Source organism: Equus przewalskii, chromosome 15 (assembly GCF_037783145.1).
Source record: "Equus przewalskii isolate Varuska chromosome 15, EquPr2, whole genome shotgun sequence".
Classification (NCBI taxonomy): Eukaryota; Metazoa; Chordata; class Mammalia; order Perissodactyla; family Equidae; genus Equus; species Equus przewalskii.
This window is the reverse complement of record NC_091845.1, coordinates 46641299-46669104: the sequence shown is the minus strand read 5'-3', so window position 1 is coordinate 46669104 and position 27806 is coordinate 46641299. Positions and strand designations below refer to the sequence as shown.

Below are 27806 nucleotides of genomic sequence, written 5' to 3'. Positions count from 1 at the left end.
GAGCTGAAGCTAGTGCCTCTAGCCCAGTGCAAAGACTGCAGCTTAACGTCTGTAAGAGTCTGCATCCTTTCTTGGCACAAATTCATGCAGCCTTGCAAGCAGATGTTCCTCCAGAGTTTTCTTGGCAGTAGAGGATGATCTCACTGATTTTTTCTCCAGTGTCCTAGATCATGTAATGAGAAAGCTGGGTGTTATCATGCAATGGATATATTGTGTAATGAGAAAGCTCTATCCCAGAGACTTAAGAGCAATGTGTATGTGACTCCTTTTTGTGGACATTGGACCATCCACTTCTGTTTTAGCACTTAAGCCAGAATTAGTTCTAAGTTAGGAAATGTTTCATCATCTGTGAATGGGCATTCATTCAGTCTCTTTTCTTCAGTGCTTTGCCTGGAGTATAATAGTAACTCAGGATTATGTTCCACTAAGAAAACCCCAAGTGACAGTGGCGGAAACAAGATAGTGGCCTCTCTCCTGCAAAAGAAGTCTGGGAGAGGCAGTCCAGGGCTAGCGTGGCAGCTCTGCTGTTATCACGCACCCCAGGCTCTTTCTGTCTTTCTGTTTCTCCATCCTAGCACTGGCTGTCATGCTCAAGGCCACTTCATGGTCCAAGGTGGCTGCTCGATCTCCAGCTATGATGGGCATTCCAGCTAAAAGAGGAGATGCCAAAAAAGGCAAACCTCTCAGCTGAGTTTGCTCTCTTTTAGAAGCCTTCCCGGAAGTCCTGACAGAAATTAGAATTCCATTACTAAGAAAGAAAGGGAGGGGGTAAAATATATATACCTACACATATATATTTAGGCAACTGTCGGTCTTTGCTGCAATTTCTATGAGAAACATTTGTTATCTGGAACCTTCTAGGAAGTTCTCCTGGTCTTATCTATGGTTGTAATAAGTGCTGAGATTTATACAATACCATGTGCCAGGTGATGTTTTAGTGCTTACTCATTCCATCCTCATAAGAGCCCTGTGAGATAGGTACTATTATCATCCCAGTTTTCCAGATGAAGAAACTGAGGCACAAAACAGTTAAGTGTCTCATCCAAGGTCAGACAGCTAATGGTTCTCAGGGATGGGATTTGAACCAGGGAGTCTGGCTCTAGAGCAGGGTTTGTCAGCCTTGGCACCGTTGATATTTGGGCCAGGTAATTCTTTGTTGTTGGGGATTGTTCTGTGCATTGCAGGGTGTTAAGCAACATCCGTGGCCTCTACCCACTAGGCACCAGTAGCACTACCACCAGCCCGTGGTTGTGACAACCAAAAACATCTCCAGACATTGCCACATATCCCCTGGTGGGCAAAATTGCACCCCATTAAGACACACAGCTCTGAAGTCTGTGCTGTTTGCCATTATCCTGTGCTGCCTCTGTAACCTACTTCCCATATAGTGGAATCAACAGCCCTGCTTGATAGTGGAGAAGCAGAAAGTGCCAGCAAAAGACAGAAGCAGAGGGATCAGAGTTGGCACAGGATGTTGAGGAACTGAACGTTGCAGAAAACAAGGAACAAAGAATGCACTGATGATTCGAGAGGTGTCTCAGAGGTGTGGAGGGGTAGAAGCCGTAATGTGAGGAAAGAAGGTCAGGTCCGTATTCCCAGCTGTTGACTCTAAGGAAGTCGAGACAGAATGTTAACATTTGGGGTCAGTGAAGTGTCTATTCTCCACTGCGCAATGAGGTAGCCACTAACTACATGTGCCTATTTAAATTAAAATTAACTAAAATTAGAAATGCAATTCCTCAGTCACACTAGCAACACTTAAACTTCACGGTCAAGATGTTACCTGATTTCTTCACTGTATGGTTACCGCTTTCCCCTTACAACTCATAATAAATCTGTGGGGAATCAAGCAAGTATCCTGCTCCTCATCAAAATTTCCTCCTAGATTTACCATCCATTGATGATTCTTGTTAGGACGAATCTTTAAATGATGGCTGCAGTCCTCTAGTACTTTTATCATTGTTTCTTCCACCTCTAAGAGACTAAGCACAAAGAGAGGGTTGTTGACATATCAGGCTGGGATAGGGTACAGTGTGGGTCAGGGACAGATGTTATAGTGGGAATAATTTATATAAGTGGTCAGTTCATTTTGAAATGTTTGCTTCCTTATACAGCCTTGTGATAGACATTCAGAGAAAGAGGACTCCTGTTTTGTCTTTTTGGAAGTGCTTAATATCGCCGATTCCCATCATCTGAAAATGGGAGTAATAATTCTTACATCACAGATGTGTTCTAATGATTGAGCGAGTTGATGTGAAAGTAACTGACACAGGACAAAGCACAAAGGCCTAAAGAACCTGTGATGGTTTTCTTCTCCCTCGAAAAGGCGGAAGTGGCCCCAGCGGGAGGCAGAAAGAGACACACCTGGTGAAGAGGGCAGCATATGCAGGTCGGACAGAGCTTAGGTGATCAGGGGGCAGGTCCATGCTCAAGGACAGTGACTGCCATTCTGTCCCTGGAGTGACGTGTGTTAGGAAAGGAGGGGGTGACACTGCACATTACCTTCAAGGGACAGCCAGCTTTCTGATAAGGCAAGATGTCAGAAAGAGGGAGGCCTGTCAAGAGTGAAAGGAACTCTGTGCCCATGGATTCCCCCCTCTGTCTGTAGAAAAGATGTGGAGGGGGAAGACCAGAGAGGAGCTGAGTGGAGGGCACTGATGGGGGCTTCAGGAAGGATGGAGGCAGGTGAAAGATACGTGCTGTGGTCATTTTAGAAAACTTGCCAGAAAGATAGACTCAGCTCGGGGAAGCAGATGTGTCGTGATGTAATCACAGACAGACAACAGGAGGTACTACACTGTGTGCTGCGGATGACGCTGTTGGGGCCCCAGAGGTGTGCCCATTGAAAATGGGAATGCTGTCTTGCTGCTGGCTCTTCTTGCCAGTACAAACCTTGCATGGGGCTCAGAGCCATGGACTCCACTAGATTTATCCCTTTCCTGGAGTTCAGACCCCTCCCTCTGCCCTCTTGCAGGGTTTGAGCAGGAACCTGTTGTTTCAGGAGTCAGTGACCTTTGAGGATGTGGCTGTGTACTTCACCGAGAATCAGTGGGCCAGCCTGGACCCTGTGCAGAGGGCCTTGTACAGGGAGGTGATGCTGGAGAATTATGCAAATGTAACTTCCTTGGGTAAGTCCTCCTTCCTCTCTGAAGCTCAGTTTCAGCCCTTGGGGCCTTCTAGCTTCCTCCTTAGTAGGTCTGGAATCTCTAAGACCACCAGGATTGATGCTCCATGAGCTGAGTTCCCTAATCCTCAGTTGGAGGAGTAGCTGATGGAGAAAGATCTGGGTTCACTTGGGTTTTAAACAAGACTTCTCTCTTCCTTGTTCCCTGGTGGGGACTCTCCTGAGAGGGGCTTTGCTCTGAGCACAGAGAGCTGAGAAGGTTCCTGTTGGTCTGCCTTCATTCCTCCGCTCTTCCAGTTCCCTGGAGAAGACCTTGGCCCCATCTCCTCTGTGTGAGAGTCTCTCAGGACCCCCATGTCCACACCTACAACGATGCTGGGAGTTTTCTGTCCTCCAGATAGAGCTGGAATAAGTTTCCTCCTCAGCAAAACAATTTGAGCCTTACTCAGATCCCCACATTCTCTCCGCACTGACCTCCCTTAGTCTCCTGGGATATCCAATTCCTTTTTTTTTTTATGAGGAAGGTTAGCCCTGAGCTAACATCTGCCGCCAATCCCCCTCTTTTTACTGAGGAAGACTTGCCCTGAGCTAACATCCGTGCCCATCTTCCTCTATTTTATATGTGGGACACCTGCCACAGCATGACTTGACAGTTGTTATATACGTCCACACCCGGGATCCCAAGCAGCAAACCCTGGGCCGCTGAAGCAGAATGTGTGAACTTAACCACTGCACCACCGGGCCAGCCCCTCTACTTCTTTTTTTACCTGGCAAAGCAGCGAGTAGATTGAGAGGGGCCAGGAGGGACTCTCCCCAGCTTCTTTTTCCTTTTCTTTCTCCTTCAGTAGCATTTCCATTCCCCAAACCACATCTGATACTCCAGCTGGAGCAAGGGGAAGCACCATGGGGCCTGGATCCCTGGACCCCTGTGGTGGGAGAGGCCCTGAGATGTGTCTGCACAGGTAAGCATGAGAACCTACCATCTTCCTCTCCAACTTTGCCTCTGCCTCTCTTTTAATGATTTAACATGAAAAAGGGTTTCTTCTGTCATGACTGTTGTGTGGATGAAAATGGTCATTCTTGTTCAGAAAAGTATCCCCTGCTAGAGCTTCAGCCCCAAACTGAAAAAGATCAGCCCAAACATTTCCTTTTCTGTCATTTTTCTTTGTAAAGCTAAAGGATTGCAAACACTTTATAGGGGAGATAGGCTTCTGTTGGTCAGTTTACAAATATAAACACAAGGTAGTAAGAACTTGTTTCTATAAGAACATTTTGTGTATATGTGTGTATGTTTATGAAACGCTATATGAGAATTGGATTTTTATGAATTCCTAAACACTAAATTATAAATTAGTTTTTGAAAGAAAGCCTGTTTATTTATTGAGAATGAATGGTTTCCTTTTTCAAAGTTACTGAATTGAGGTAACTGTAAAGAACCATCCAGAAATTGGGCATACAGTCTGTCTCTCTTGTTGGCCCTCTTCTCATACTGTTGTCCCTGATGCTGTTCAGAGCCTCTGTCAACCAGATGCTCCTTCCTGATTCTCTCCTACTCTGTCTTAATCGGTGCCTTTAGGTTGATTCCAGCATGCCAGGTCATCTTGATGAGGAACCTTCCCCGGCAGTCTGCCTGCAGTTGTCAGTGTTTCTCTTTGCCACAGCTGCGCTTGTCTATTTAGCCTGCCAAAGGCTTTAAACTAGCATCATCCAATAGAACTTTCTACAGTGATGGAAATGTTATATATCTGCACTATCCAATATGGCAGCCGTTAGCCGCATGAGCACTTGAAATGTGGCTAACGCAAGTGAGGAACTGAATTTTTAATTTTGTTCCATTTTAATTAATTTAAATTTAAATACAGTCATACATCATTTAATGATGAAGACACATTCTGGGACATGGATCATTAGGCAATTACATTGTTGTGTGAACATCATCGAGTGCACTTACACAAAACTAGATGGTATAGCTTACTACACACCTAGGCTATATGGTACTAATCTTATGGGACCACTGTCATTATGTGGTCTGTCATTGACTGACATGTCGTTATGCAGCACATAACTGTAGCCACATGTGGCTGGTAGCCACCTTATCAGACAGTGAAGCACTAAACAAAAGAATAGCTTCCAACTGCTTTTTTCAGTTTCAGTGGGTTTCAAAGTCTAGTGTTCATCAGAATGACTTGCAGGGCTTGTTGAAACACAGATTGCTGGATGCCACCTCCAGAGATTCTCATTCCATATGACTGGGATGAGGCCTGAGAATTTGCATTTCTAACAGGTTCCCAGGTGATGATGGTCTGGGGACCACACTTTGAGGACTGCTGTTCTTGAGAGTTTTGAATTGTGTTTTTTAAACTCTGGATTGCAACTCCTCAATGAGTTGTGCTCAGCATTTAAAAATTAAACTAGACTGTACTAGACTTAAATAAAACTGACCAAAAACAGTCACAAAAATATGCACCACATAACAATAGTGGTCCCATAAGATTAGTACCGTATAGCCTAGGTGTGTAGGAGGCTGTACCATCTAGGTTTGTGTAAGTGCACTCTGTGATGTTCACATAATAATGGAATCACCTAGTGATGCATTTCTCAGAATGCATCCCTGTTGTTAAGCAATGCATGACTGTAGTATAAAATCTATCGTAGGAGCTGGCCTGGTGGCATAGTGGTTAAGTTCGTACATTCTGCTTTGGCAGCCCAGGGTTTGTGGGTTCAGATCCCAGGTGTGAACCTACACACCTTTCATTAAGCCATGCTGTGGCAGCATCACACATACAAAATAGAGGAAGATTGGCACAGATGTCAGCTCAGCAATAATCTTCCTCAAGCAAAAAGAGGAAAATTGGTGACAGATGCCAGCTCAGGGCCAATCTTCCTCACCAAAAAAAAAAAAAAAACCCTATCATAAATGTATCACACTTATTAAGGATATTGTTTTGTGAAACTTGTTTCAGTTTTGTGTGTATGAGTGTATATGTGTGTGTGTGTAACCATGTGTATACTGCGTCAGGATCTAAAGTGTGAGTCATGGTCCAAAAATCTCAAGAAACACTAAGCCAGAAGTTTCATTTGTCAGATATTTGGTGCTTGGAAAGGCAAACAAAGGTTTATATGTTGTAGCGCCACCAGTGAGAGTGCAAGCCCCCTTCCCCTCAATTGCCATCTCCAGTCCTGGAAGGGTCTTAACCAGGCATGTCTTTTCTCCTTTCCGAGGTAAGTCTCCCTCCTAGAGTACAGTACATGGGTTTGAAACAGTGGTCCTTACATGAACCCTTCATACCCGGCAGAGTTACAAATTGTTTTCTCCCCAGTCAGGCTTGTGATAGAGAACATCTTTTTTTTTTTTATTTTGAGGAAGATTAGCCCTGAGCTAACTGCTGCCAATCTTCCTCTTTTTGCTAAGGAAGACTGGCCCTGAGCTAACATCCGTGCCCATCTTCCTCTACTTTATATGTGGGATGCCTACCACAGCACGGTATGCCAAGCGTTGCCATGTCTGCACCCGGGATCTGAACTGGCGAACCTCGGGCCGCCGAAGGAGAACGTGCAGACTTAACCACTGTGCCACCAGGCTGGCCCCAGGGAACATCTTTTTAAAGATGATAGAATACTGTAAAGTATTTGGGCAGGTTTCATGCCTTGACTGGGCCTCGGGATCTACTGTTGCAGACAGCATCTCCCAGCCGTCTGGACACTGGGTGGCACTAGAGCTGCTTACCCAGCTGTCTCTTCTCTAGTTTAGAGCTCTCTTCCTCACCGTTGGCTCCCTCTGCTTTTCTTCATCACTTCCCCTTCTGGCGACTTGTCTACCCCATTTGCATTTTTCATTATCAATTTGTCTCAATTAACAGCTTCTGCTGTCAGCACAGTTTTGTTGATGTAATGGCATTGCTGCCTTCCCCACTTCCAGTATTTTTACTTTCCCTTTAGGGCACCATCCAGTGGCTCTGTTTCTCTCCAAAAAATACATATGTCTGGGGCAAGCTAATACTACTTAATCCCTTTCCCCTTCTAGCATTATAAATAAGTGACTCTTACGTTTTCTTTTGATCACACTAGATGGTAAAACTAAGACTAAGAATGTGGAGCAAACTCCAGAGCTGAACACTTCTACAGAAGCAGATTCCCACAGGCTGATGGTGGGGGCGCTGCTGATGGATGCTCCCCAGCACCCTCATGGTAAGGACAGCTTGAAGAAGCTGCAGCCGTGTGGCACAGGGAAGAAAGCAAACTCAAAGAGAGGAGGTTTCACAGACTTAACAGTCCAGGCTCATAAATCCTCCACTGTTGAAAGAGCCAGGAAATTGGAAGGCAGCAGTGGTGTCAGCACACATCTCATTACAAAGCACGGCCTCCCTAGAGAACAGGTGTTTTATAAATGTGGTGAGTGTGGCAGATATTTCAACCAACATACAGACCTTCGCCAGCATCAGAGAATTCACACTGATGAGAAGCCCTACAAATGCAAAGAATGTGGGAAAGGCTTCAGATATAAATCAAAACTCTCACGGCACCAGAAAATCCACACTGGGGAGAAACCTTACTCGTGTCAGGAATGTGGACAAGCCTTCAGTCAAAATTCCCACCTCCTTCAGCATCAGAAACTCCATGGTGGAGAGAAGCCCTATGAATGTAAGGACTGTGGGAAAACCTTCAGCTACAACTCAAAACTTATTCGGCATCAGCGAATCCACACTGGGGAGAAACCCTTTAAGTGTAAGGAATGTGGGAAGGCCTTCAGGTGTAGCTATGACTGCATCATCCACGAGCGAATTCACACTGGGGAGAAGCCCTACGAATGTAAGGAATGTGGGAAAAGTTTCAGTTCGAATTCAGTCCTGATTCAGCATCAGAGAATCCACACTGGGGAGAAACCTTATGAATGTAGAGAGTGCGGCAAGGCCTTTCGCCGGAGTTCGGTATTTCTTCAGCACCAGAGGTTCCACACTGGGGAAAAACTCTATAAATGTAACGAATGTTGGAAAACTTTCAGTTGTAGCTCACGCTTTATTGTACATCAGAGAATCCACACTGGGGAGAAACCTTACAAATGCCAGGAGTGTCAGAAAGCGTTCAATCAGAAAATCACCCTGGTTCAGCATCAGCGAGTTCATACTGGGGAGAAACCTTATGAATGTAAGGTGTGTGGGAAAGCCTTCAAATGGAGTGCCAGTTTCATTCAGCATCAGAAGTTGCATGCTAGAAAGAAACCTGCCCACATTACAGGGCCATCCACAGTTAAGCCCCAGTGTCCCCCATCAGTCCTCTCCCCTCTGCCTCCCCAACATGCGTGCTGTGCTCCAGCCATGCCAGGATCTCCCCCGTCTTCTCCACATGCAGTGCTGCTTCCACCCGCTGTGCCTCTCTTTGTGCTGCTCCCCTCATGTGAAATGGCCAGTTCTTCACCTGTCCAAATAGTGCATTTCTTTCAGGATCTTGCTTCTCCTGGGAGGACATCCCGTTGTAGCCTGAACCCTTTGTCTCCCTCCCCATGAACTCCCTCAAGTTCTCAACTCCCAGTGTACCTGGAGTTGTCAGTTTCCACTGGCTCCTGATCATGTCTTTGTCGATACACTTCTGGTCTTGTGTCAGTCAGTTCTCACACTTAAGGACCATGTTTGATTACTATCCTCTCTCCCCTAGGTAGGAAATGGTTCTGTCTGTCCTTTGTGGTGTCCAGTTTTGGCCTCTACCACCAGTCTGCACCTGCCTTCTCTACTGGAGTTGGACAAGTTTGCAGAACATTTTGGGTATTGGGGTATGGCATTAAAATGAGATGGGCCATCATAATTCAAGAAATAGGGGAATTGCAAAGCTGGTGGGAGGAGATAATCAAAGAAAGTACCCAGTGATTGCTTTCAGGATTTAAGGAGGGCCGTTTGGTGGGCCAGGAGCAGGGCTCACTGTGGGGATATGAACCTTGGATTTTTTATTACCTTGATAATGACCATTATAGGATCCTGTGTAACTAAGCAGTATACCAAGGAGATAATCACTGAAAAGAATCACTGAAAAGTGATGAGTTGGCATTGATAGCAATAATGTAAAATTATGTCTTTAAATTTGATTGGAAGGGGATGTGGTTTTTCTGTTTGGATCCCTTTTCTATTCCTATGCATATCTTTGTTTAATTTCAGTGCCCACTCAAATATGTAGGTACAATAAGTGACCTAGGCTTGTGCAATTTAGGACAGGTGCCTGGGTGTAGTAATCTCTAGATTATACATGGAGTGGACTTGTTAGCGTCACACCTGTGCGCACTGGAAGGAAGGAGAAGAGAAATTCGACCATGACTTAATGTAGAAGAGAGTCCATTTGTGATCAGTAACCATGTGCACACTCACACACATTCTCACACCTGCTCCAGCTCCCCTATGATTAAATCTGAATTTGTGAGTGGTGGTACTTTTAATATTATAATGAACTACTTTGCTAACACCAAGAAGTATTTTAAGGATGCTGGTCTTACCGGATGTTGTGATCTCACTGGTTTGGCCATACTTTCCGTCCAGTGGTTAGAGGCTCTGACCCTTCTCAGAATCACTGCTTCAGGACCGTGTAGCAACATGGAAAGGGACTTTAAATAATCAAGCAGGAATACAGTACTAAGAAAACGCTATGTACACTGTTATTATAACACCATAAAATTATGTCTGCAAGGGAGGGCAGAGAGAGACATTTGGTTTTGGTTTTGGTTTGGGTCGGTTTTACTAAGATACACTTTACAGACAGTAAAATCCATCCTTTAAAAGTATACAGTGTGGTGAATTTTGACAAATGAATACAGTTGTATAACCAAGATATAGAAAATTTCAGTCACCCCAAAAAGTTCCCTCAGCACCAGGGAGAAATTTAAATGGTTTGTGGGATGTTGGCGATTGTTTTTTCTTTTTATTCCTTGTTAAGGTTTGTACAATACATAGGATTCAGGAGAAGAAAAGGCAAAAACCAAACTTATTTCCCCAGGTGTAGTCAGAGCTTCCAGAATATGCAAAGATCCCTCACCCAGAATCACTGCTAAGAAAAACTGTCAAAATATAGGAAAAATGACAATGAGTATGGTTTCTTTGTCATATTTCTGAAACGGACACACATATAAAAATTTTGTCCTATTTATTTCCCCCAAACACCCTTAAACAGAAAGCGCCTCTGGGCTTCTGGGAGGATTATAAAGGAAGGATGGGAGTGAGAGACTCCTAAACTAGCAGGACTCCAAAAAAGAGGAACTTCTAAATAGAGTTTGGAGGGTGGCAGATTATATAACAAGAAAAAAGCAAGGACTGTAGGGAAAAATAAGTGGACCTGCTCTGGGCTAAAAAATGGCTTTTGAGTCCTCATGGCCAGGAGATGTATGAGTTTCTGACTTTGGTAACTTTTATGTTCTCATTTATTTCTTCCTTTATTCATTAATTCAACAGGCCTTTAGGGTTTTTCCCCATTGTTACACAAATGGTATTACACAGCCTCCCCAGCACTTACTACATGTGGGAGATGAAGGATGTGCCACTCTTTAATGCAGGGACCAGCACTGCCAGGTGTCTGGCACTTAGTAGACACTCAGGTGTTTTTTGACGAGGGCCACGTGTAGCTCACAGAAAGGACAGATGTGTAAAAATAAACTCACGCATCACATACATTCCAACCTAGTGTTCCCTCAGGAGTTTATTTTCACTGAAAGTGAAATGACTATATCTAAACTTACTGAGTCTCCCTGCCCCCAACACACACTTACTAATTTAGCATGAGGACTGCCCATTTCCTTCAGGAAGGTATATGGGTGTCATATTACCTGAATTGTTTAGGTTTGAGACTCCTTCCTTTACTAGTGACTTGGCTAAGTATGTTGTTAGGTCTCTGTTTAAAAATAGCAGAAACCTACTTGAATTAACTCAAATACACTTAATTTATCAATTAAGTAATTTATTGTATCCTGACACCCAAGGGCAAAAATGTAGCCAGGAGGTCTGGAGCCTGGAAACCCAAGCAGTCAGGAAGCACAGGCAGCGCACTCAGGCTCAGCTGTCTCCTCACTTCTGATCCCTTCTCCCCTCTTTGTTTTCCTGCTTTCTCTATCCCTAAGCACATGGCAGAAGTTGCCATAGGTCCCCCGTTTACCGATCCATTCGAGGGACCAGCCCAAACTGAGAATCTCCCAGACATAATCCCAAATTCCAGGAGAGAGAATCTGATTTGCTCAGTTCAGATGTTCACTTCTGGTCTACTCAGTAGGGGGACAGGGGGACGATGACTCTAGGTTGTAAAGGGTAAAGGGGGCTGCTGGGGCCCCATCCCGTGGCTGGGCTCAGCAGACACCCAAAAGGTTATCTGTTGCTGTCTTCTTAGAGCACAACGTTTTCCCTCATTTCTATTGCTCCACATCTCCTGGTGACTAAGACAACTGAGGAGAACCTTCAGGATGTTTTTGTCCCTACTGCCTGGAAGCTTTTAAAAATTTATCTTTGACAGTCATTTACCTTGGTGTTGATCATCCTCCATTAATGCATCTTGGTTCAGAGTGAGCTCTCTCAGTCTGTGCGTTCAGATCTTCTTTTGTTGATGGCTTGTGACTGGCCAGTGTTGGGGTGGAAGAGTTCGCGGGGTTATGGGAAGTGGGGATATGGTCCCCTTTGATTTCCTCTGTGTTCTGTTTGGGGTACACAGGCACCTATGGCCACAGGTTGAGTGAGGGTGAATATGGCTCTTGGGCCTTTCTCTTTGAGGTATGTGTGTGAGCCGACTCAGCAGCAGCACGGCTGTCTCTCTGGTTACAGCTTTTCATCTGGTTGGTTTCTGGTTGTCGTTCTCCCTGGTTTTCCCTGTCTTTTCACAGGCACTCCAACATGGAAGCTGGGTTGGTGCTAAGAAAAACAATGTGGCTGCATGATTTCTCCTTTAATCTTGCTACCACTGCTGTGCTTCCAGAATGCCTAGGCCTCCCGCAGGGTACTACTGACTGCATCTGCCTTTACCGTCCCTGCCCACAGCCCTCATCCCCCAAACTGAAATTTCTAAGTAGCACCTGCAGAGAGCGCTCATTCTGTATACTCCATGTACCCTTCCCCATAACAGAGATTAGGCAAACTGTGGGGCCCACCTTGGCCTCCTCCTACAGTTCAGTCTAAATTGCAATGTGCTCGGCTGATAGTCTTCAGCGTTTACAGTGTGAAATCGGGCGAATTCTGTGGTTTCTAGCCTTCTCCTGGGGAAAAGTTAGCACTCAGTATGTGAGATCTTGCCCTGTTAACAGGACCTCAGAGCTTAGAGGAAAGAGTGATTGACCACAGACTCCAGACTGTTAATCTTACCAGTCCAGCCCCTGGACTGAGTTCCAGGAATAGTGAGGGCTTAAAACGAGACGCAAACAGCTGTTTCCCTATATTATGCTGCGCCCTGGAGGCCAAGAAGTTCGGCTTTTCGATCACAGCTGCGCGTGGGGCAGCCAGGAGTACAGGCAGAACCCCCAAACATTTGCGTCGTTGCTGGCCTTGCTGTGGCTCCATCTGTAGCCTGCCACTGAAGGTCTGGGCAGGCGGGATTACAAGAGGATCGCTACCGCCAGCGGGGATCTCCAACTCGAACTGCAGCCAGTAGGCGGGGCTATGTAGCCAGGGCACGTGAGTTTACCGGTCCAACGCACCACGGAGAGGGAAACCTCCCGGCTTCCTAGAGGGTACGGTGGGCTCCCGCTGCGCTTCCGGCTCGGTGTTGGTTGGTGGAGCCCCGGCGCTCCCTCGGGAGAGGAAGTCTGTGTCCTGATGTTCCGGACCCGGGCGAGGAGCCGCCCGCGAGGCGAGGCGCTCGGCTCATCCGTGGTCTGGGCTGGCTCGAGGGCCTTGACCTGGAAGTGGCTGGTTAAGGAGACCCGGTGACCTGGGGCCTTACAGCTCTCGTCCCTGCCGCCGGGGCGGGTTCGGTCGTCCTCCGCCGAAGGGCTCTCGGCCCCGGCCTCTGCTCGCCTTCCTGGATGCGACTAAAGATGGTGGCGTCGCCGGCTTCCCGTTGTCCCGCTCGGGTCTGCGCCCAGCGTCACCCACCCGGGCACTTGAGCATCTCTTTTCCTGCTTGACCGGTGGCCAAGCCTCCACCTGCGTTTTGTCCTGTAGCCGTTCTCGGCCCCGCCGCCCTCTGCCCTCTGTCTCTCCAGAGGAGGCCTCTCTCGGTCACGGTGTCAAAGATCAACCAAGCCAGACAGGTTTTAATCAGTAGTAACCACGTATTGCAGAAGGGAAAAGAGTCCGGGGAAGCTGAACTCAGCTTCGACTTGTATAGAGGTGACGTGACCGGGCGTTTTAAAGGAAGAATGAGGCGGTAGGGAGGGGGGTGAACAGAGGCTCAGGGGAGTCACAGGAAACCCACCTGGGTTTGCTAACTGGTGCTTCTGGAAGCTAGGCTCCTCCTTCCCACAGAGACTGCGAGACAGGGGCCCTATTTTCAGGTGGTTGGCTGGAACAAACAGTAAATTCTTTTGGCAGTCTTGGATTGTCTCAGGCAGACCCTCTAAGAGGGGCTAGGGTCATCATAGGAATGTGGCCTTGAGTTGTTAGAGACTGTTAATGTTTTGTTTTTATAGGTCAAGGTTGAGGCCTAGTTGAGAAAGGGCTCAGAGGAGCCTGGCTAGTGTTTGGTCAAAGAATCTTTGTTAGTGGTCAGGGTCACTGGACACATTCAGTAAAATTATTTTCTACTCCAACCCAAGCAGTCATTGAGGCCAGGATTCTCCTCTGGCTGAGACTCTGTTCAGGGCGATGGAGTGCAGCGGTATATTTTGAGAAGCCTTGTGCTTTGTTGGCAAGTGGATGGAGAAATAAGTTGGAGGAGCAGTTCTAACTCTCGGTGAGGGTAGGGGCCAGGCTGCCCTGGAATGGTAGGACAGTCATTGTTCTGAAAGTTAACAGAGTCCCGGGATGGTGTTGAGAGATGGGAGGGGGAGTGATAGACATATGGGCTACAAGAGAGGGGCAGTCTCATTCGGAGCTCTTTTCTCCTTGCTTAGATCTGAGGCTCTTCCTTTTCCAAAATCAGAGAGCGGTGCAGGAGCCAGAGGACAGCAGCCATGCTCCAGACAATGTGGTCCCAGGTGATCTGGCTTCCTGACAGCCTGTCTTAGATCAGCTCTCAGAAAAGTCAGTACAGGACTCAGGCATGATCTGGCTTCCCCTTGGCCAGGCAGTTATGGCAGGTGTGTTTGTGTGTCTGTGCACATGAGGGTGCGTCTGGGGAAAGTGGGTTGAGGTTATCCAGACCAGGAGATGTCTTTGGTTAGAGAGGGGACATGATTTTCAGATGACCCGTTTAATTGTGTGAGGTGGAAGCACCTGCCAGTAAAATCTTCCGGAAACTAGAAATCCACATCACTCTTTACAGAAGGAGTCTACCAACAGGCAGGCCTGTGCCAGTAGTTCCACGTGTGCTTTCAGGCCATGGAACTTAGAAGACTTTGGATGATAACTTGGGGATACTAGGTTAGTAGAGAGGGAATCCAGGAGGGACAGGAGGACTGCAGCACCCATGGCACTAGGCGGTTCAGACAATTGTTGGAGTAATAAAGGTGGACTGAGTGGTGCAGCAGAGGCTGTGGTGTATGGAGCCGTGCAATTCTCTGTAACGTTTCCATGGTGTTTAAGCTTTCCAACTCACAGGAGAAACTGTACAAGGTATTGGTTAATGGTTTTTTCTTGCTGCGTGTCCTCAGATGACTTCTAAACCTCTTTGGCATCAGTTTCCTCAGTTGCAATGAGGACGGTAATAGTACCTACCTCAGCAGTGAAGAGGAAAAGAGATGATGCCTATACAGCCTTAGCACCGTTTCTAGCACACATTAAACACGCATAAATCTTAGCTATTATATGAAGACCATTTAAGTGACTAGCAAAGGGAATCTTAATTAATGAATACCAATTGATAGCAACGAAGTAATATATCTTTAAACATGTTAGCTTTTGCTTTTGGACTGCTGTTGCTATCTAGATGTTTCTGTTTAGTTTCAATAAATATTTATATGTGTAGGTACAAAAGGGAGCTGGGCTGGAGCAATGTGCAGCAGATGTCTGAGTGCAGGAGACTGATTAGAGTGTGTGTGAAAGGCCCCCTATTGTTGGGCATTTGAGACAGCAGAGGGAAAAGTCCCTGATTACCACAGCACCTGTGCCTCAGAATAGAGGCTGTTCATGGTTCATTTAAACCCCAGGCCCTCTCTCATGTAGTTGGGCTACCTGAGGATTCCTTGTAATTAAAACCTTTCTTGGTAGAAGCACTAAATTTCCCACAAATATATTAAAAGTAATTCTACATTGATCGCTTTTCTTTTTCTTTTTTTTTGAGCAGGATTAGCCCTGAGCTAACATCCACTGCCAATCCTCCTCTTTTTGCTAAGGAAGACTGGCCCTGAGCTAACATCCGTGCCCATCTTCCTCTACTCTATATGTGGGATGCCTACCACAGCATGGCTTGCCAAGCAGTGCCGTGTCTGCACCCGGGATCCAAACTGGCGAACCCCGGGCCACTGAAGCGGAACATGCGAACTTAACCACTGCACCACTGGGCTGGCCCTGATCACTTTTTTAATAGTGATGAAAATGACAAGCCTGCTACTGTCTGATTTTGTACAGTTGTCACTAATTTAGACATGTTTCACATCCTCTTGAATATTTATAGACCCTATCCTTAGTTTGAGTACATTCTGTTAATCACTATTTTGTGAATGTAACAAGAAAAATGTGTACTTTCTGATTAGTGAGAAAAAAAGACTATAAAATGACATATTCACTCTCTCAATTCCTTAAAATTCCTGTCTGCGTGTGAAGGAGTCTTGGAACAGAATAAGCAAAATGAAAATGTTTAGTGTTTAGATTGTGGGATTCAGGGAGCTTTTCCTTCTATTTATTCTTTCATAACTGGTATGCAACAGGTAGGGCTCAGGAGAAAAACCAAAATGCAAGCTTAGTGCATCCAGATGCAGTTTGAGCATCTGGATCAGTCTACAAAGGGCATTTATCCCAGAGTCACTCCCAGAACATCTCTAAAAAGAACAGTTAAATTGTAGGGAAAAAACAATGATTTTGATTTCTGGAAATTATATATTTATTGACTATGTTTTCCACTAGTGATCAAGAAGAAAACTTTTGTGCAGCAAGTAGGGGTCTAGGCAAGCTGGAGACACACCAGCTTTGTTCACAGATAGCCTACAGGAGAGAGGAACCTCTGGAAAACCACTGTACACTAGCAGTTTAGAGCAGGAGAGGAGAACGTGGCATCTCTGTGGTCCTGTTTCATGGACAGGAGTTTGTCCTGCTCATGGCCCATCCTATGGGGACAGAACACTGGGAAGGCTGAGACCTTTATGCCTTGAATTGTTTGTCCTAGTCCTTGGTAGGTAGATAGTTTATTTAGAAAGACCTTGATCATAGCGATAGATTTCAGAGGTCCATTCCACAGTGATTCGTGGCTTTTTATCAAAGACAAAAGAGAATAAGAGCCCATACAGAATAATGCCTTATATGCAATATAGGAAATATAACATCTTTAAGTGAGAGAAACTTACAAACCATACAGCCAAGAAACAAAATATAAAAGACTGCTTCTTCAAAACTTAATAAGGTTTTCCCGACACTCAAGGACTAAGGGAATTAGTTTTAAAAATAGGTTTTAGGTTTATAGTCAGAACAGGAACATTGGGTAAATGGTAGCAAGATGAAAGAAGACAGGCTAATTGAGCAGGAGGAAAGGAATTTCCATAGAAGAAAGCTTGAGTCCGTAAAAGCCGGGCCAGGAAGTTATAAAATGGAGTAGGATATTCCTATATGTAATTGGCCCTGAAGATATGACTAAACATCTTCACTGTTTGAGGGTGTGCTCCAGTGAAGGAAGGAAGAATGTGGAAGACATTGTGTCCAGAAAAGCATGAGTTTATTGTGGGAAAATAGTGAAGACTCAGGATGATGGTTGTGAAGCAGGGTTGGAATCTGCTGTCCTCATACCAAGGAGAGTTTGTGAAAGTTTTAGGATATCATGAAGTCAAGTAGTGGAAAATAGAAAGGCAACTAGGAATTTTTTAAGTTGTACAATACAGGAAATGTATCTTAGTATACCATTTGGGTCTGTAGTGAGCAGTGTTCACATGGTATAGGGAAAGGGTCTTTTTGGGTTGTCTGAAAAACTGGAGGTAGCGATATTGTTGAGAGACATCTGGGTGGTGGACTCTCCTTCCTCTGGCACCCACCACAATGATGATTATTGTTACCTAACTGATTCTGGGTTTATTTCAGGGGCCAAAAGGGCCCAGAATTTATAAACATTCCTTGATACAGAAGTGCATACATTTCTGTGTATGTGTAAATTCTTCTTATTAACTTACCATAAGTATAAAAGCACGGCTCACAAAAGATGAGCTTCTCCAATATGGAAGGACCCACTCCAGCATCCTCCATGGCCAACATGAGCAGCAGCCGTCAGGGGTGTACTGGCACCAAGTGAATTTCTGCTGAGACGCACTGCATCTGCTCATGCTTTCTGTGGTTGCCTCAATGCCAATAAGATTTTGTAAAACTTCTCTAATTAAATCTTACCTAACCATATGTAAGGGTTGAATTAAGTTTTCTCTGGTTGTTTGTCATTTATAGCAGTGATAATTTTACATTCTTTGCATATTTCTTTTGTCTTTACTCTTTTTGCATAAAGGTTCAGGTAAATGGATGTTAAATATTATATGTATTCTCTGTAGGGTCTTAAGTGTATTGTATATAACATCTTCCTAAGAAAACACTAAATGAAGATGATTACACAACCATATTGTAGAGTAGTTAATGAAAGAAATGAACTTGTGTTATAATTATTGTCAAATGTTGAAACAACTGTGTTTGTCTTAATGAAATTTGTGTGCTGGCATAATTTGTAATTTTGGAGCTTAGCAAAGCATAAAATCTTTCCCAGGGAAATTAAGGGTATAATAGTTTGAGTTACAATAATTGGCCATAAGGTTTTTTGTTTTTAAATATGCTACTCTCATAAGATGGGGAAGATGTTATTGTTTAAAAGCCCTTAAAAGGAGCAGCCTTGGGGCAGGCCCGGTGGCATAGTGGTTAAGTTCAAGTGCTCCACTTCGGCAGCCTGGGGTTTGTGGTTTGGGCTCCCAGGGACAGACCTGTGTACACCGCTCATCAAGCCATGCTGTGGCTGCGTCCCACGTACAAAATAGAGGAAGTTAGCACAGATGTTAGTTCAGCGACAATCTTCCTCAAACAAAAAGAGGAAGACTGGCAACAGATGTTAGCTCAGGGCCAATCTTCCTCACCCGCCTCCCCGCAAAAAAATAAAAGCAGCCTTATCCCTAAATCCTTTTCCTGATTCCATGTAGCCAAGGGACTTGCCTTCCACCCAGGCAGAAGTCTGGAAGTGCAGTTTCTTGAGCTGGTGAACAATAGATGTTCTTCTCTTAGGGACACCATGCAAAGCTGAAGGACAGGCGTGAGGTACCCAGTCCTTGAAAACTGGGATTGTCAAAAAGGCATACTGAATCCCTAGGCTCCTTTCACTGCCAAGCTTCTGGAATCCTCAAACCACTCTTCCTAATCTTGGAGAAGAGAGAGGACAGTTCTTCCACACAGCACAGCAGTGCTTGGCAAGTAGAAGCCGTGTCTCTGAAGCTGCTCTCAGGAGTATTAGAGCCCTTGAGGTGAAACGAAGTCTTCCCATGTTGGCAACCTCCAAGAAATGCTAGGGTGCAGACATTTGCTTGGATTGTGAATATGTAATGAAGGCAAATCATGGTGGCTGTCCCATTGGCAGGTCTAGCTATGCAGTGGGGTGCCCTGTCAAGTCTTTGAGAATGGAGTGGTTCTGAAGAATGGCAGCAGAGGAGTCTAGAGAATCTCACCCCAAGGTATGAAACATTGAACTTAACATCAAGGACCCTGTATTCACAGGACAGGCTGCTGTGCCATTAACTAAAATCTGTCTCCAGGCAGACACATCCTGGTATAGGGTATAGGGTTAGAAAGTGTTATAAGGGTAAATGTTAATTGCTCTGTCCCTAAACTGTGCCACATAGTGGAGCCCCAGCATCACTTGTATCTTCAAACCAAATAACACAATTAGAAAACAAAACAAACTCGCAAGCACTTACGCGCTAGCACTACTGTAAATACTTTGCCAATCCATTAACTCATTTAATTACTAACCCTCTACAGCCCTTTGAGGTTGGTACCAGCATCATACCCATTTAACAGACAAGGAAACAGGCAAAGAAACTTGCTGGTCATACAGCTAATAAGTAGTCGAGCCAGGTTTCTGGACCTAGGTAGTCGATGCTCTCCACCGATACACATTCGGACGTTGAAGCGATGGGCTCCACTCTTCCCACTCCAATCCTCCCATTGCGGCGGGACGGGAACCCAGGCAGCTTTTGCACATATGCAGCAACGGTCCTGCCCCCTGGAAGGGCAGCCGGAATTGGCAAATGCCAGGGAACCCTGGGTGATTCCCAGGATTGTATGCATTCTGTGGCCTGAGCTGGCCGGCCGACCGACATCCTCCAGAGGAGCTACGGGGAGGGGCGGCCGGCAACTCTGGCCGGTAGGGTCTCCGAAAGTACGGACAGGGGCGCTTGCTTCTGGGATAGGAAACCACAGAGCCAGACAACTTCCCAGGCTCCTAGAGAAGAGGTGAACGACGTACGTACTTCCGGCTGAGCCGGTCCAGAGCTTCCCCAGGAGCCGGCGGCTGGCCGCGTTCCCACGCTTTCTCTGCGCTTGTGCCTTGCTGGGTTAGCGGTCGCCCGGAATCCGGGTTCCCAGGGGTCGGAGTGATAATAGATTCACTTACCCCGGGCGTAGTACCAGGTTCTCCAGCTCCTCTGCCTTTTGTGGTGAGGGCGTGGCGGGACGGAGAGGAGCCCGGGGCGGACAGAGGGCTTTTGCTGGGTGCGAGGCAGCATCAGTCTTACCGAAGCCTCTTTATTTTCTCTTCAGTCTCATTTCTCAGGACACCAAGGGCCGTGTGTGAAGCGGGAACGCCAGCTATGCTCCAGGCCACTTGGCGCCAGGTGAGCCAGCATCCTTTCAGCCTCTGTTGCCCCGTCCCCGACCTTCCCACCCTTTTGATGTCAAGAGAAAACAGGTGTCAGCTCTGCATCCAGATCCTGAGTTGTACAGGCCTGTGGCTTCCATTGTGCATCTGTCACTGTTGGGTGTGTTTGGGGAAGGGGAGGAAGTGAGGAGGGTAGAGAGATGAGAATGCCCAAACTAAGATAATCAAGATGGAAAAAAACAAGCGTGGTGGAATTGATTGGGATCGATTTGGCAAGTGGGTCTGAAAAGTGGAAATTAACTGAAAAGTGGAATCTGCATCACTGCATACAATGAAGACTCCTTTCATTCCTGTGCACAAGATTGGAGAAGTCTTTCCTTGGATAAAGCCATTCTAGTAATTTTTCTGTATATCCCCTTGGCTTTTCTACACAGACGTGCCGTCTACGAATAAAGACAGTTTTACTTCTTTCTAGTCTGGACGCCTTTCAGTTCTTCTTCTTGCCTAATTGCGCTGGCTAGAACACCATTTCAGTGTCAAGTAGAAGTGAGAGCAGATATCCTTGTCTTCTTTCTGATTTTAGGGCAAAAGCATTCACTGTCTCACTGTATTTCCTTTCTCTGGCTTTAGGTAGTTTCCGTACACCCACATCCTGATTAGTACTCTGTTAAATTTTCTAGGGGGACCCTCTGCAGATAACCCGACTTTTTTCTCTGTGCAGCACTCTCTTGCATGCTGTTCTATAAACTACAGTTGTCTTAGTCTCAGACTCTGCCAGGGAATCTGCCTCACTTCACCCTGCCTGTATTACAGCCTGGAAACTTCCACGTTAGTAAGTTTCGGGAATCCTGGGGCTCACCTCTTTCTTTCCCATCTCTCAGGGATTGTTGTCCTTTATTGCCTCACAGCCAATGTCTTGCAAACCCTTGTTTTATGTAATCTGTCTTATTTTGGTTCAGGCAGGAGGATGAATCTTATCCCTGTGACTGCCTGTATATGAGAAGTGGAAGTTTTCCTTCAGCATTTTAGCAAACATTTTCCCTTTTACTTTTTCTTTGTAGTCTGTTGCCCTCTTGACTCCTCAGTCTTCATGTGTGTCCTGTTTTTCCTTTTCTGACAGCCGTTAGGGTCTTTTTTATGTTCTCGTTTTTCTGAGACTTCTCAGTGATGGGCCTTTTTGTGGGTATTTTTCGTGCATTGCCCTAAGTACTTTGTCAGTCCTCCCTCCTCCCTGGTGCTTTTAAACAGACAGAATATTTTACCAAGTTATAAAAAGCAGTCACCCTTAAACAATCCAAGCTCATCCTTGGTTCTGTGGTGTGAACTGGCCTCCTTTTGGTTTGCTTCCTCTTCCACCAGCAGTTATGATGCAGCTTTTTCTGCTCTCCTAGTTTAGTTACCTTTCATCCTTTTTCTGCCTTCTAAAATTCTGTTAACACTTCTAGTCCGCTCTGATTCTTCTCCTCTTGGGCCATTGTGTTACTGTCACTTTAGTGGGATCAGAAAGGGAGTGAAGATCAGTACAAAAGTCATGTGGGCTGTTTATATAGATGTCCCCCGTGCATTTACACACAAAACCCAGGGAGGAGAAAAAAGCCAGAGGGACTGACAGTTCCACAGAGCAGGGTATGGTGGAGTTGAGGCCCAGATCAGCAGGTGAAGGAAGGGCTGTTTGCTGGGGATGACCATAAAGGCGTGCAGTGGATCTTGGGCACCCTGGTTGATGGGAGCAATGGTGGCTGAGGGCTTGCCCCTGCAGGGGGCACTGGGTAGCTGTCCTTGGAATACCATCAGACCCAGTAGGTATCTGCCCCAATACTTAGGCTCCTCTGCCCTCACACAGGGCTTGAGCAGAAACCTGTTGTTTCAGGAGCCAGTGACCTTTGAGGACGTGGCTGTGTACTTCACCCAGAATGAATGGGTCATCCTGGACCCAGCACAGAGGGCCCTGTACAGGGAGGTGATGCTGGAGAATTATGCAAATGTGGCTTCCCTAGGTAAGACATCTCTTCTCCTTGCTGTTGTCTGCCTCTGCCCTTTGAGCATCCTGGCTTCCTTCGTCCTTAGACTTTGTGGGCTCTCTAATAACCCTCATGGGCAGTTCTTCTGAAGGCTGAGCTCCCTAGCGGCTACTGGGTGGGAAGAACCCTGGGTTCCCAGGTTTTGAAATCAGCTGTCCCTGCAACCCTGGGGTGGGACTCTGCCCCAAGCGTGGAGGGAAATGAAGAGCTCTTGGGACCTCAGCAGAACCCTTTGTGCCTCTGTCTTCCAAGTTCTCTGAAGAAGATTTGGGACTCCCTCATGTCAGTGGGGACGTATTCCAGGACTCAGCCCCCTTTTGTGGGAATGTCCTGTCCTCTAAGATGGCACAGGCTGACTTCTCTTCATTTCTCCCTACCTGGCTCAGTGGGGAAAGATAAAGAGGGCTGCAAGGGGACCCTGCTTCATGATTCCCTTGGCCTTTGTGTTCCTGTTTCTTTCTCTCTGGGCAGCTTTTTCATTCACCAGACCTGTTCTGGTCTCCCAGCTGGAGCGAGGGGAACTGCCACCAGGCCTTGACCCCTGGGAACGTGCAAGCCCGGAGGCCCTCAGAGGCATCTGTCCAGGTGAGCACAAGGACTGCCAGCTGCCTTTTTTGCTTAGCCTGCTTTCTTGTTTTCACTTTTCAATGTGTAAGAAGTGTGTCTTCTCTTGTGAAACTGTTCTCATTAGACCATTACATGGATTGGAATCGTTACAGTGGAATCATTACATATGACTTTGAGTTCACGGTGACAGCCTCCCTCAAATGAGGAAGGGCCAGTCTCTTCCTGGAAAGGCGTGGCTGCAAGATTTCTTTGCATGTTCGTCTTTGCCTCTCCACCTCACCACCTGCCAAGGGAGACTAAATGAGCAGCTCTTAAAGCAGCTCTTTCATCTCTGTCATGTGGAAACATTTTATTTTTCCACCAGTTTGTTTTTGCAAAAATGAGGACATCAACCACCTTATGAGGAAAATAGGCTTCTGGGGGCCTGTCTCGCCATCTATGTATTTGTAGAGTACATCATTTCTATGGAAAATTGAATTATGGGTTCCCTAACTCTGACTTAACAAATAAAACAACTTCATTTTTATAATTAAAATTTTTTTTTTAAAGATTTTACTTTTCCTTTTTCTCCCCAAAGCCCCCCGGTACATAGTTGTATATTTTTAGTTGTGGGTCCTTCTAGTTGTGGCATGTGGGATGCCGTCTCAGCATGGCCTGATGAGCCGTGCCGTGTGCGTGCCCAGGATCCGAACTGGCGGAACTCTGGGCCACCGCAGCGAGCGCGAGAACTTAACCACTCGGCCACGGGGCCAGCCCCTATAATTTAAATTTTGAAACATATGCAGATACCAGCCAAACACACCCCAGGTATCTCTCACCTCAACAGTCACCAATGTTCGGCCATTCTTGTTTTGTTTTTCCCCCACAGACACTTGAAAAAATTTTTTAAGATGAACTTTTGAAGCAAAACTTGCTGTAAATAAAAGGTGAATGGCTTTCCTTATTTTGAAAGGTGTTGATATGGGAATTAAAAATAACAACATAGTGAATCTTTTTGCCTTTCTTATTTTACTTCACCCCTTCTATGCCTGTTAAAATTTCCTCTTTGCAGAGAAGGCCCATTAATGATCCCTCCCGCCTTGCCCCAGGCTCGTGTCATGGTGCCTTTCTGGATATGACCCCAGGACTTCAGGCTCTCTGGGTAAAAAATATTTGCTAAGCAATTTGCTTGAAAACACATGAGGTTTTGCCCTAGCCAGTGCTGAAGATTATATCAGCCTGCAGAAGGTCTCAAAAGCAGAGGGAAAATAGCCTTGGCTTTTTCGTTTTTAGTGTGTTAGTTTAGGATTTCATATTCCACCCTGTTGTCTTAAACTGTATACACATCCTGTGTGGTGTTTTAGGAAAAGGGCAAAAATCGTAAGTCCTCTCTGGGACTTATGTCCATTCCTGGAAGGGCTCTTCACGCGTTCAGTCCCCTTTTATTTCAGAGGCAAGCCTCCACATCTTCCCTTTCCCTTCTGGATGCTGTGGAGTTTGCCCTGCATGGGCCCCTCAGCCACACCGTAGGAGCCTGCTGCTTTGCTAGAGCCAAGTTGATGACAGAGATCACTGCTCTTTTCAAAGATTTTAACAGGGGTAATTTTTTTTTTTTTTTAAAGATTGGCACCTGAGCTAACCTCTGTTGCCAGTCTTTTTCTTTTTCTTCTTCTCCCCAAAGCCCCCCGGTACATAGTTGTAAACTCTAGTTGCATGTCCTTCTAGTTGTGCTGTGTGGGATGCCACCTCAGCATGGCTTCTTGAGCAGTGCCATGTCTGCACCCAGGATCTGAACCGGTGAAACCCTGGGCCGCCAAAGCGGAGTGCGGGAATTTAACCACTCAGCCACGGGGCTGGCCCCAGGGATAATGTTTTAAAATAAGCAGCTCTTAAGGAATTTCTGCCTGTGGGACCCATTGTAGTTCCTGAGCTGTTTGACCTGCCCCTTCTCCAGTCCCAGTGGTCTTTCTCTCACCTCGGGGTCTCTGTTCCTCACTTCTCTATGTCTGCCCTTTTATCCATCCAATTCACTTTCTCTTGCTCTTTCTGTGCTAGCTAACAGTGTGCTGTTTTCCAGTCACTCTTTATGGGAGTGTCTCCTGGCCTTGCTTAGCTTTCTCTCATAGGGTCTTCATTTCTTTTGTGGGGCTCTGTTGTGTGGTGATCCTTGGTAGCCATTTTTTGGACATATTGGGAAAATAACCATGTACTCGGGCAGATTAGAACCAATTCATCCCATTCCACCTTCAGTGCAGGTATTTTCTTTTTGTCATATCAGGGGCTAACACTTGTATTTTCTTTCTTTTGTGACATCAGGGCGTGAGACCAGAACCGAGAAGGGAGAATCAGCTCCAAAGGAACATATTTCCAAAGAAACGGAGGCCCACAGACTGACATTAGGAGGGCTGCCAGGGGATGTTCTCCAGCACCTTGACCTTGGAAGCAACCTCGAGCAGCCGCATGGTCACTGGATAGTCAAGAAAACAGACTCAAAGAGGAGAGATTTCACAGATGGGTCAACCAGGCATCATGAGGCCTGTGCTGTCGAGAGTGGGGAGAAGTGTGAGAAATTAGGAAAAAATGTTAGTGTCAGCACAAAACTCAGTACAAATCAGACAGGTCCTAGTGGTCAGATATCTTATGAATGTAGAAAATGTGACAGATATTTCAGTCGAATGGCAGACTTCCACCGACATCAGAGACATCACACTGGTGAAAAGTCTTTTGAATGCAAAGAATGTGGAAAAGACTTCAGATATAACTCATTACTTATTCGGCATCAGATAATTCACACTGGAAAGAAACCATTTAAATGTAAAGAATGTGGGAAAGGTTTAAGTTCAGATACAGCCTTGATTCAGCATCAGAGAATCCACACTGGAGAAAAACCCTATGAGTGTAAGGAGTGTGGTAAGGCCTTCAGTAGCAGCTCCGTCTTCCTCCAGCACCAGAGGTTCCACACTGGGGAGAAACTCTATGAATGTAACGAATGTTGGAAAACTTTCAGTTGTAGCTCCAGTTTTATTGTCCATCAGCGAATGCACACTGGGGAGAAACCCTATGAATGTAAAGAGTGCGGGAAACGATTAAGCTCCAACACAGCCTTGACTCAGCATCAGCGAATTCACACCGGGGAGAAACCTTTTGAATGTAAGGAGTGTGGGAAGGCATTCAATCAGAAAATAACCCTGGTTCAGCATGAACGAGTTCACACTGGCGAGAAACCTTATGAGTGTAAGGTGTGCGGGAAAACCTTTGGCTGGTGTGGAAGATTCATTCTGCATCAGAAACTACACATGCAGAAGACATCTGTCCAAGAGTAGCCCTGGATTATCCACAGCTAGGCTCACTGTGCCTCTTGTTTCTCTCCTTTTTCATGCTTTTTATGAGTGTCATCACTGTCCTTCCTGGACTGTGCTAATTCTTAACCGTGTATGTCTGTTCCTGCAGCTCTGCATAACTGGAATGTCCCAGTAAGATGTTTAATTCAGACTCTCAGCTTCCATCATGAAACCTTCCTCAAATTCTGTGAGCCCTTGTTTCTTCAACAAAAATTCTCTTTACAGTTAGAAAAGACAAGAAACAAACCCCAAACTTACAAACATAAAAGGAAATATAAGTTTCCAGATTGAAAGGATATGCGGAGTGCCCAGCAAGATGGACCGGGGGAAACCTACATCAAAGAACATCACTGTGAATAATCAAAACAGGAGGAGATCCTAAAAGTTTCTACAGAGAGAAAACAAAAGATCAGGAATAAGATGGCCTCAGATTTCTCAACAGCAGCCTTGAAAGTGAGAGGACAATGGTGTAAGCCTTCAAAATGGGAAAAGGAAAACGATTTTCACCCAGAATTTTATACCCTCAAGTGTGAGTATAGAATAAAGGCATTTCAGACCCTTTAGATCTTAAAACTTCATCTCCCATGTATTCTTTCTCAGATATGCAACACTAAAGAAAGGGTAAACCAGGAAAGAAAAAGACAGATATGTGGTTACCCTATTACCATCTGTATATTAGGAGTCTCTAAAATAAAAAAGAGAGGGGTCTTGTCCATGTGGAGCCATCTGCATCTTGGAGGACATTCCTAATAGAGTGCAAACTTTCAGAGACCTACCTTGGGTGCAGTGCCCACCCACACTACTTCTTACTCTGCAGTTGTAGTCTGTGCCTTTGCAAAAGTTGGGGTATATGTACCCTTTGAGTCAGATGCAAGGCGCTATTTGTCTTAAATGATCCATCTCATTGCTGTTCCAAGTGACCTCATAGCAGGAAACATTTCCTTGTAACTTCATCTAGTTATTTGTTATAATCATGGAAGAAGCTACCATTGTTTTCTGTTACCTATGGAACCGAAGGAACATGTAAATGTGTTCTGTTTTAGCATCCACTTCTGCAGACAGCTTGACTTTGCCCACTGCAGGGAGCAGAGGGTAGTGCTTAGTAATACAGAGCCAGGCAGACTTTGGTATGGACCCAGGCATTCCTTGGTGTGACCTTGGTTAAGTTGCAGAAACTCTGTACTAATTTCCTTATCTGTAAAATAGGGATGACAATCTACCTCACAGGTTTGTGTTGAGGATTAACTGCAGTAATATATGTAGAAGTGCTTAGACCAGTGACTGGAGCATAATAAACAAAAGTGTTATTTATTATTATAATGCCATTGATAAGTTTTGATTTATGTATGCACCAGTGAAACAGTCACCACAACCAAGAGAATAAACACAGCCATAACCCCCAAAACTCTGCTTACGCCCCTTTGTAATCTCTTCTTCCTGGCTCTCCACAGGCAACCACTGATCTACTTTCTGTCACTTTGGATTAGTTTTCCTTTTCTAGGATTTTGGATAAATCTTATTACACCGTATGTACTCTTCTTTTTGGTCTGGTGTCTTTCACTCAGCATAATTATTTTGAGATTCACCCATGTCGCATGTATCAATGGTTCATTCTTTTTTATTGTTGAGGAGTATTCCACTATGGATATACCAGAGTTTGTCCACTCACCTCTTGATGGTCATTTGGGTTGTTTCCAGTTTTTGGCTGTTACAAATAAAGCTGCTATGAACGTTTGTGTCCAA

At 45.6% G+C, this 27806-nt stretch overlaps 2 protein-coding genes and 1 long non-coding RNA gene across 17 annotated transcripts in view; 2 read left to right on the top strand and 1 right to left on the bottom strand.

Annotated features, from left to right (window-relative positions):
* Positions 1-9887, top strand: part of ZNF619 (zinc finger protein 619) — an 11340-nt gene extending 1453 nt beyond the window's left edge. For 2 of the 4 annotated variants that reach the window (XM_008522819.2, XM_008522817.2), the window contains 3 exons: positions 3002-3128; positions 3970-4086; positions 7193-9887. In XM_008522819.2, the coding sequence (XP_008521041.1) occupies positions 3095-3128; positions 3970-4086; positions 7193-8628 (1587 nt within the window). In that variant the 5' untranslated portion in view covers positions 3002-3094 and the 3' untranslated portion in view covers positions 8629-9887. The remainder of the gene's footprint in view (positions 1-3001; positions 3129-3969; positions 4087-7192) is intronic. The other 2 variants (XM_008522818.2, XM_070575805.1) reach the window with 1 other exon arrangement.
* Positions 9817-12747, bottom strand: LOC139075968 (uncharacterized). The gene is made up of 2 exons (XR_011527062.1): positions 12439-12747; positions 9817-11991 (listed from the first exon to the last, which is right to left on the bottom strand). It is a non-coding gene; the product is annotated as an uncharacterized lncRNA (long non-coding RNA).
* Positions 12538-27806, top strand: ZNF620 (zinc finger protein 620). Of its 12 annotated transcripts, none has more exons than XM_070575809.1 (7): positions 12888-13404; positions 14127-14312; positions 18917-19010; positions 20098-20171; positions 22026-22152; positions 22648-22761; positions 25039-27806. In XM_070575809.1, exons 4-7 carry the CDS (start codon positions 20148-20150, stop codon positions 26043-26045), a joined length of 1272 nt encoding a protein of 423 aa, XP_070431910.1. In that variant the 5' UTR covers positions 12888-13404; positions 14127-14312; positions 18917-19010; positions 20098-20147; the 3' UTR covers positions 26046-27806. The 12 variants fall into 12 exon arrangements, with proteins under 12 accessions (XP_070431915.1, XP_070431909.1, XP_008521032.1 ...); XM_070575812.1 differs by having other exon boundaries at positions 12891-13145; XM_070575808.1 differs by lacking the exon at positions 14127-14312 and having other exon boundaries at positions 12806-13404; positions 15458-19010.